The sequence below is a fragment of the Palaemon carinicauda genome, chromosome 9 (genome assembly GCF_036898095.1).
Source record: "Palaemon carinicauda isolate YSFRI2023 chromosome 9, ASM3689809v2, whole genome shotgun sequence".
Classification (NCBI taxonomy): domain Eukaryota; kingdom Metazoa; phylum Arthropoda; class Malacostraca; order Decapoda; family Palaemonidae; genus Palaemon; species Palaemon carinicauda.
This window is the reverse complement of record NC_090733.1, coordinates 23,455,990-23,465,774: the sequence shown is the minus strand read 5'-3', so window position 1 is coordinate 23,465,774 and position 9,785 is coordinate 23,455,990. Positions and strand designations below refer to the sequence as shown.

General features: G+C 36.8%; 1 protein-coding gene across 1 annotated transcript; it reads right to left on the bottom strand.

Annotated features, from left to right (window-relative positions):
- Window positions 1–4,887: 4,887 nt before the first annotated feature.
- Window positions 4,888–5,342, bottom strand: LOC137646314 (nucleolar protein 58-like). The gene is made up of 2 exons (XM_068379422.1): window positions 5,229–5,342; window positions 4,888–5,127 (listed from the first exon to the last, which is right to left on the bottom strand). The coding sequence occupies exons 1-2, from the start codon at window positions 5,340–5,342 to the stop codon at window positions 4,888–4,890; spliced, it is 354 nt and encodes a 117-aa protein (XP_068235523.1).
- Between the last annotated feature and the right edge of the window lie 4,443 nt (window positions 5,343–9,785).

The window sequence follows — 9,785 nt, the reverse complement described above, 5'->3', positions numbered from 1 at the left end:
AATTTCAGGTGATTGCATCTCCAAAATCTACCTAACCTAGCCATTTTCTGAATTGTTTTTCTTCAAACTTTCACTAAACTCTAATTCTAAAGCCCCTCTAACTGTACTACACATTGCAAAATCCATGAGGAAGATAAACAACATATGTGACAACAAATTCCCTTGTAGTGCTCTGCTTTTCACTGGAAATTTATTTGATAAGACTCCATTACCATTAACTTTGCACTTGCTATGCTCAGGACCAGACTTAATCAAATTTACATATTGAAGAGGAATTCCACAATAACGAAGGACTCTACAGAGAATTTGTCGGTGCACACTATCAAAAGCTTTTTCATAGTCCACAGTTACCATCAAAAGTGGATTGCTATATTCTACTCATGGCTGTATATGTCTCAAAATGAAAATTTGGTCATTGCAACTTCTCCCTTTTCTAAATCGTGGTTGTTCATCTCTCAGATTTTTATCAATCTTTTTCTCCAGTCCCTTGACAATGAGCATATTATATATTCTCATAACAACAGACGTAAGTATGAAGCCTCTGTAATTATTGTAATCAGTCAGGTCTCCTTTTTTTTTGCCATTTTCACCCACACTCCTAACTCTCATTCATCAGGTTTTGTCTCTTCATGCGACATTCTTCAAAATAATCTTGTAAGTAGTCTGGGAGTTACTTCATTTTCGTCTAGCATCATCTCGGCAGTTATTCCACCGTATCCAAGGGATATCCATCTCTTTGTTTTGCAGATAACTTCCACTTCAAACACATTGGATTCATTCAAATTCAAGTATATCAATCAAATTATTCTATAAGCTCTCATTCATGACCTCACTAAAGTATTCCATCCAACGTTGTCTATCTTCATCTTCTGTTGTTATAATAGACCCATCTCTCTTTTTGATGGTTATATTCTTCTTTTCTCCAGTCGAGATTTTATTAATAATTTTATGAAGAATTCTTACACCATAGCCACTTCTTAAATTCATAGATTTGTCAGCCTCATCTGCTTTACTGTCTAAATATTCTCTTCAGTCATTCCTGACTTTTCTTTTGACATCACTGTCAATACTGGAATACTTAGCCTGCTCTTCATTGTTACTTTCATTACTTCCTCAAAAACTTCCAACAATCAATCTGTCTTTATATTCTTTTTATAGATATCTTGGCCCTGAGTGAAACACGTTGTAAGGGGATTGGTAACGAGACTTTAGCCCAGTGCAATATATATATATATATATATATATATATATATATATATATATATATATATATATATATATATATATATCTACTAAGGAAGACCAGATGGATTTGGAAGAAAAGGGGTAAGAATGATGATGACACCAAGAGCAGAAAAGGCATCAACCGAGTGGAGAACTATAAATAGTAGATTTTTACTAGCGAAGTTCAAATCAAAGCAGTGAAGTATGAGTATTATAGTTTGCTATGCCCCCAAGAAATGATTCCCCTGAAGAAAGGAAAGACGAATACTATGAAGAACTTCGGAGGGTAATAGATGAGATCCCTTAGAGATATGAAAATTTTGATTGACGACTCCAATACTAAAGTTGGAAGAAATAATCAAGGGATAGAGAATTTGATGGGTGTCTAGGGTCTTGGCAAGTTGCAAAGGGAAATGCAACACATTTCATAAGTTTCCGTTCAGCAAGAAATCTTGTTAGTGGAGCTACTCTTTTTCAACACAATGACATCCACAAGTATACATGGATTTCACCATGTGGCATTTACAAAAATTAGATAGATCACATTGCCATAAATAAAGAGAGAAGGAGGTCTCTGAGAAATATAACAACTTATAGAGACGTCGATATTGGTAGTGATCACCAGCTCCTCATTGCCACACAGAAATTAAAATTGAATACACACAACAGAAAGATGGATAGAGTAACTAGGTTTGATACTACTAAGCTTTTAGAAGATGACAGAGAAACCTTTGTATTTGAATGCTGGAATTGATTTGCAGTCTTAGAAACTTTAAGAAACGAAGGACTGACAATTAATGAAAAATACTTTGATATTAAGAATATATATTATTATATTTGGATCCTGGGTCCGAGCACCCAAAATATATTATACGATTATTACTCCCAAAGTCTGGGTAATAACAAAATATACTATACTATGGCTCATGACTGGGAACCAAACTTATTATATGATATATATTACTACTGGAAAGCTAATTAATTCTCGAATTCCAAATTGCCTTGTTTCCCTTTACATTAAAACTGTTACACCTTAAAGCATTAATACACGAATTCTGAGACCGTTAAATAACTCCCAGACAACAATATATAAAACTCTGAATATCCATGGGTCTCTTAAGCACACTCAAACCTTGAAATAATTCTGAAATATTATAATGTTTAAGCTTGACTCTTAATGAATAATTGCTAACCAGATCACTTTTCAAACCTATTCTACCTACAGAGCTGTTCACAAATAAACGTTATATAATGCCAACACTCACCCTAATACAATGAATACAATAATCACCTTTTAGTCTTGGGTAACACACTATTTGCTTTGGGGCACAGTCACTTAGGAGAGGACACACAAGAGCGCACTGAACACATGCGATAATAAACTGGATTACGGGCATAAATGTGAGAGGGAGAGGGGAAAGAGGCTATTTTCTAGCTGCAGTTCTGAATCAATCTCTATCTCTCTGTCTCTCTGACTCTGACCCAACCTTGGGTCCTTATATAACAAATTTTGCGAATTCCAGAATCTTTGACCTTGTTTGAGATGCAGGAGTGGGGTTGCACCAAACTTCAAAGTTGCCAAATATTACTCTCCCACTCGCTGTATGTTCTCTACGCCAGACAGCTCTCTCAGTCTGCTAGCTCTGCCACCCATTGTCCCCGAAAGGAAAAAAAGATAACATCCTTCTCGAAAATTCAAAAAAACGGGGTAAAGAACATTACACAGCACATGTTCAGTCAGGTAGCTCTGCCACCCATTGTCCCCAAAATAAAAAAAAAAGATAACATCCTCTCCCCGGGATTCTCAAAAATTTGAAAAAACTTGGTACAGAATATTCCAAAGCAAATGTTCTAAAATTCTCTATCTAACATGACAAATATATCATAAAACATAAAAGAACATTACCTAAGCCCTTGTTCCTATCTCTCATGAATCCTATAAAATTTTCAAATAGACTACATTAGACCTCTTAGCAGACACACATGAAATAAAAAGTTAATTCTTCAAAAATAATATGTAAATTACATATTTTAACTTGAATAAAGAATATAAGGAAATTCACGACGAAAGTCTTACGTAATTTACATAAAATACTTATATCTGCACGAGAGGGGCTCATTTTACGGGCTGAGTAACATCTCTTCAATTCACAAATGAAGGAAATATAAATGAATACAAATAAAATTATCAATAACCTATGATATTTACTTTACAATAGACCAGCTTCGTAAGATAGCTTCCCTCAAAATAGATTATTCATATCGGGTCTGAATCCATCGATTTAGCCCAAGATAAATAATTTGTAACCACGTTATCTTTGCATTTTCGTTATCTTCACTGGATATATGTTTAACATTAATGCAATGCAGTTGCAAACATAAGGACCACCTAGTTAACCTATTCAAAAAAGTTAAAAGATTGTGATCGAAATATACTATAATCTCTTCATTTTGTGGTCGACTTACATAGATTGAAAACCTGTTCATTGCTGCAATCAGCGCCAGCAGTTCCGTTTCAACTGTCGAGTTGACTCATAGCTGCTTCTTCATCTTGATGACATAAGAAAAACAGGATGAAGAATTCCTTCCTTATCTTCTCGCAATAAGACAGCTCCAATCCCATTATTTGACAAATACACTTGGATAAGGCATTTCTCATTCAAATCTGGTGCTTGAACCCTCGGTTTCGAAGTTGATAGGGTCTTCCTCAAATTTTTCCTGATCCCTAATATCTCAATAACGTAGGTCCAGTCACTGCTTTTCTCCAAAATCCGGAATGGTTCTTGTAACTCATTTGTGATTGGGAATTTTCTTTCCAATGTGTAGACCAATACCGGTCATCCTACCATAACCTGTCTGTTCGTACTTTTCAAGCCAAAACTTTCCTCTGCACGTCCTTGCCTGATTTTTACGTCTTCTAGGAAAATTTCCTTAACTCACAGTTCCCTTTCCTCAAATCCTTGACATATCCTTTGCCCGTTTCCTCTCGGTCCTTCCTTTTTCCTGTCAACATTTCCTTTGGTCCTGTGCTGAAGGGTACTGCAACCTGTCTGTTCGTATCTTTTGTGAAGGGTTCTCCTCATACTTCCATTGGGCATAAGGAAGCTTCCTTGATTCACTCGTTGGGCTGTTCGGCCGTTTGTCATACGGGTCATGCTCGGCAAAACTTGCTCACGTCTTTATGCATGCCAGGCCAGAAAAAGTGTTTCATTATCTTCTCCATCGTCTTCCTTATCACAGTATATTCCGACTCGTGCAGTATCACGATCACCTGTCTTCTCAACGGTTCGGGAATTGATATCTGCCGATATATCCCGCCTTTCAACTTCCCCAGGGATATCGGTGGGTCTAGTCTTTGTCATAAGCAACCCATCCTTAAGATAATAACATGTCGGAGATTGCTCTAACTCCGTTTCATCCACCACACTGTTCAATAACTCTGTTAACGTTTTATCATTCCATTGCAATCTTATCAGCCTTTTCCTACTCACTTGTCCTACTTCTAACGTTGAGTTTTCAATTTTTTTCAAGTTCCTTTCTTCTTTGTCTACTTGTCTGCTCATCTGTCGCTCCTTTTCACTCGGGCTTACTCTTGATTTCTCTTCTTGCTTACCATTAAGGGAATCCTCTTCTTTAGAAAACAAATCATACAATTCATTGCTCCTATGATTTCTTCTCTTCTTCGTCCACTTGTCTGTTCGTCTGCCGTTCCTCCTCGCTTGGGCTTAATCTTGATTTCTCTTCTTGCGTATCATCAAGGGAGTCCTTTTCTTTGGAAAACAAATCCTCCAAATTTATTTCTTCCAGGTTCATTTTTTCTTTATCCTCTTGTCCATTCGTCTGTCGTTCCTCTTCGTTCAGGCATAATCTTGACTTCTCTTCTTTCTTATCATCAAAGGAATCCTTTTCTCCAGAAAAAAATCCTCCAAATTCATTTCTTCCAGATACATAGTTTCTTTTTCCTCTCGTTCACTTGTCTGTTGTTCCTCTTCCCTCGGACTTACTTGAGACTTCTCTTGCGTACCATCATGGGAATCCTCTTTTCCGGAAAACAAATCTTCTGTGTTCATCGCTCCTTTGATTTCTTCTTCTTCTTCGGCAGCCACATCCTTCTTCATACTCCTAGTCGTAACAACACTAGGAACGAGAGATGGGTTGTCCTGCGTTCAGTTGTAGGACTATACCTCAAAGGTTTCTTCGTTATAATGTGACAAGGCACGAACGGCGCTCCACCAACCTCATTACCCAGCATGACGTCTACTCCTTCAACAGCCATTGAATCCTTAACCGCAAAGACAAAATTACTATAGTCTGTCCAGAATGTCATGAAACATGGAGTAGGTTTCCGACGTTGCCGCTTTGCGTCAATTTCATTCATTAAATCTCACTTAAGGCGAAAAAACAGTGTAGATTTGGCATACCCCTTGCCACATCTCTCTCTGTCTCAGGTCAGGAAGGTTAAGTAGCTTATCACTTTGGTTCTGATACCCAAGCGTGACGGTTAAGATGGAAGGCTCCCCACGACAGCAATTAAGTGCTCAGATGCGAGAAGTCATATTCAATGTCCACGAGTACTTCAAAAGGGAGAAAGAAGACAAAACTGTTATGCACGGCTTTGACAAGGCAGTACAACGTACAATGGATGCAACTAAGCAGTGCAGAAGTACGATATATCGCATTTGTAAGGAAGGAAAAGACAGCTTAGAAGAAAATGAAGCTCCCGTTTTTAACGTAAAGAAAAGGAAAAGACCACCAACTGTAACCAACATCGATGGATTTGATCAGCGCGTTTTACGAAGGACAGTTCTCGGTTATTATGTCAGAAAGGAAATTCCAACGCTGGATAGCATTCTACTTGAAGTCAAAGAAAATATTGGATTTAGTGGATGCAGAGAATCTTTACGTAAGATACTTAAAGAAATTGGATTTAAATACGGAAGAGTTAACGGACGGAAATTTCTACTGGAGAGAAGTGATATTGCAAGTGCCAGGACCAAGTTCCTACGTGAAATGAAAAATATTAGGGCTACAGGAAAAAAGTCTGTTATATTTCTGGATGAAACCTGGATTAATCAGAATTATACAGTCACCAAGTGTTGGATGGATGAAAGTTCGACAGGAGCAACTGGAATAAACCCACCAAGCGGGAAAGGGAGTAGAATTGTCATTTTGCATGCTGGATCTGAGCAAGGATTCGTGCCAAATGCACAGTTGGTATTCCAAGCAAAGAACGACGGTGACTCTCACCACCAAATGAATCACATTGTATTCGAAAAATGGTTTCGAGAGCAGCTCATACCCAATATACCACAACAGTCCGTCATAATTATGGACAACGCATCATACCATTCAGTGCAAAGTGACAAACCTCCTACCATGGCAAGCACAAAGGGACCGATCCAAGACTGGTTAAGAAATAAAGGTGAAAATCCCCCAGAATATTTGACGAAGTGTGAATTGCTTGAAATGGTGAAAGCAGTGAAACATGGAAATGCTCCAAAATATGTCATCGACAAAATAGCTTTGGAAAAAGGTCACAGGGTCGTAAGGCTGCCACCTTATCACTGCCATTATAGTGCAATTGAACTCATTTGGGCGCAGGTTAAAGACTATGTAGCCAAAAGGAATACATTTAAAATGGCAGATCTAACATCTTTGCTGCAAGTGGCACTGTCATGCGTGACAGCAGAAAATTGGAAAAATGCTGTTAATCATGTTGAAGACATCATTATAAAAAACACAGAGAATGATGTTGCTGTGAATCAGTTTGTTGATTCATTTGTTATAGAAGTAACTTCATCTGATGAAGAATAGTATAGAACACATTAATGCTGAAAAACACTGGAGGATTACCTTGATTTAATTTAATGAAAACTTCTGTTTTATTTTGTTGTTTAGTTTTATCCTGTGACGGTAAACAACACATATTTTTGTAAACAATTTATTTTATAGGAAAAATCTTTATTGATTTCACTGCATACATTTGTTTTACTCCTTGTTTCTATGTTAGAGGTTTCATCTTCATATGAGAATTTACTTCCTGTTAACCAAGACAATTTTATTTTTATACTAAAACAGTGCCTTATTTTAAAGAAAATGTCTATTAATTTTATCGTTTCATTATCCTAAAATCCAAGAAATTGTTTTAATGGAGAAAAGTATTATTTCATGAAATATTTGATGTTTGGCACATTCATCAATTCTACAACAAATATGGTAGAGAGAGAGAGAGAGAGAGAGAGAGAGAGAGAGAGAGAGAGAGAGAGATGCCAGGCTACAGATATCTTCAAGAACCGGACTACACATTTGATAATGTTCAAATATAAACTGATTCAATCAGAATTCAAATTATATAAAGAATAAAAGTTAAAGCTTTATGAGTAATAAAGCTCAAAAACATTTAGTACATTAAGATTCCAGTATTGTACTGAACTAGATTGATCGTAGGGTACAAAACGTTAAATTTTTATTTTCATCTGAGATGGATCTCTTCAAAGTTGTAGAAATACTATGATATGTATTAAAGGACATTTACTTGTCTCCCGTACTTTATATGGCGCTCGAACTCTCCCTAAAAAAAAAATTTTACATGAATGTTTTTAAAATAAACAAAGCAATCAACTTTATGAGCTGTTTTCGAAACACAAGGTCAACTTAATCCACAACAACCATTCAGCTTTTGAGTGACTGGAAAGATCCAGATTATGGGATTAAAAAGGAAATTTTACGACCGTAGTAAAGGACCTGGAATGGAAGGATGCTGGGATTAGCTTGAGTCAGATTAAAAGTCTTGAGGAAGTTTGGCATCGCTGCAAACCTACTCGATGTTTCATGACATTCTAGACAGACTATAGTCACCAACTCGCATGACAGCTTTAAACGGCAAATAGGGGTGACCTCCTCACCTCCTATTCCCTTCAAAATAATTGAGTCCTCTGTGAGTGATTGTTCACCATAGTATGTACTCCCCATACAACCACACTATGGTTACAACCTCTATCGCGCAATATCCTGACCGGGGTTCCCTCACTCCCGTCTATTGCTGCTAACATACTTTCTTAAATATATGGTTTAAAGGCATCCATGCTGTTTGGGTTCGTCCTGTACGTTGTGTAAACGGTGGCTTGTTCATTTTCCTCACCCCTTTCCCAATTGCTTCTTAGTCTACGCATTCTGTGAAGTCAAATTATCCTTAATAACTTGGGCGACCGCTTTCGGTTGGTCTGACCAGCATTCCTTACTGATATGGCCTCTCTTGCCACACTTGAAATAGACTTTATCAACCTTCTGTACGTCTTTCCAAATACTTGAAGGAGTACGATTCGACGATTGATTACTGTGGTATTAACGCATTCGTCTTAGAGACAGTACCACTGCCACTTCCGTTGTAACTGTTGAACTTGATCCCGTAGTTATTTCCAAACTGGTTTCCATGATTCGACGCATACACGACTCTCTCTCTCTCTCTCTCTCTCTCTCTCTCTCTCTCTCTCTCTCTCTCTCTCTCTCTCTCTCTCTCTCTAAAATTTACTGGAAACTACAGTTGAACAAATATTCGTAATATAGATGAAAGCATTTCAAATAAACTTTCCCGGCTGACTTGTTGGGCAACGCGAGTAAAAATGAGAAATAGGCCTACTTCAACTCAACATTGGCAAACCTTCCTCTGTTTACATGCTGCAAGATTGTGTTTGGTTAATGATATTTGATTTCCTTGTTTTTTCGGGGAGTCAAACATCCCGGCAAAGGAAATGGATCTTTTTTTTATGTAAAGTCCATTGATCATTCGTGTTTCTTTTTACAAACTCGTCCCATTCCTGTTCCAGTTTGGTCTATAAAGTATGTATGGATTAATGATCATAAATCTGTTCCTATTGACTTCAGGGTAAGGAAGCGGAGATAAGTATAATAAAAAGAAAGTTTTAAAATCTTTAGATTTGGAAACAGGATTTTTCTATACTGTATATGAACTAATGGAAACTATAAATAGGTATACTTATTAGATAAGGTCTTTGCCGTAGAGAGATAAGTCAGATCTCTCTCTCTCTCTCTCTCTCTCTCTCTCTCTCTCTCTCTCTCTCTCTCATAAGGATATTACTTGGTCAACATTAGTCTATTATTGGAAATTGTCTTGCTAACGTTACAGCACTGATGACAAAGTTTTTAATCAAAACTTCGACGATTGTTGTTGAGCTAATAAGTTTTTTTTATGAGAAGCTATGATGAGAATTATAAGGATTACTTTTGCAAGAACGTCTCAGACTTACGTATATTCAATGAGGAAATGCATAACTGGCGTTTTGTTCTTATGTATAGAATGAATTTCTGGTTTTGTATTTTAAATTTGTGTAATAATAATTGAGAATATAAATTGGTGATTAATGCACAGGAAAACAGCTTGCAGATAGCGCAGGGTAAAAATTCTATTCCTTAAGGCAGCAGGTATCTTAGGTGGGATTCTTTTTGTCTTTGTAAAAGAAAAAAAAAAAAAAAAAAAAAAAAAAAAAAAAAGCATGATAAAAAGTAGATTGATATTATGATTTGCAATTGAACAGAAAATA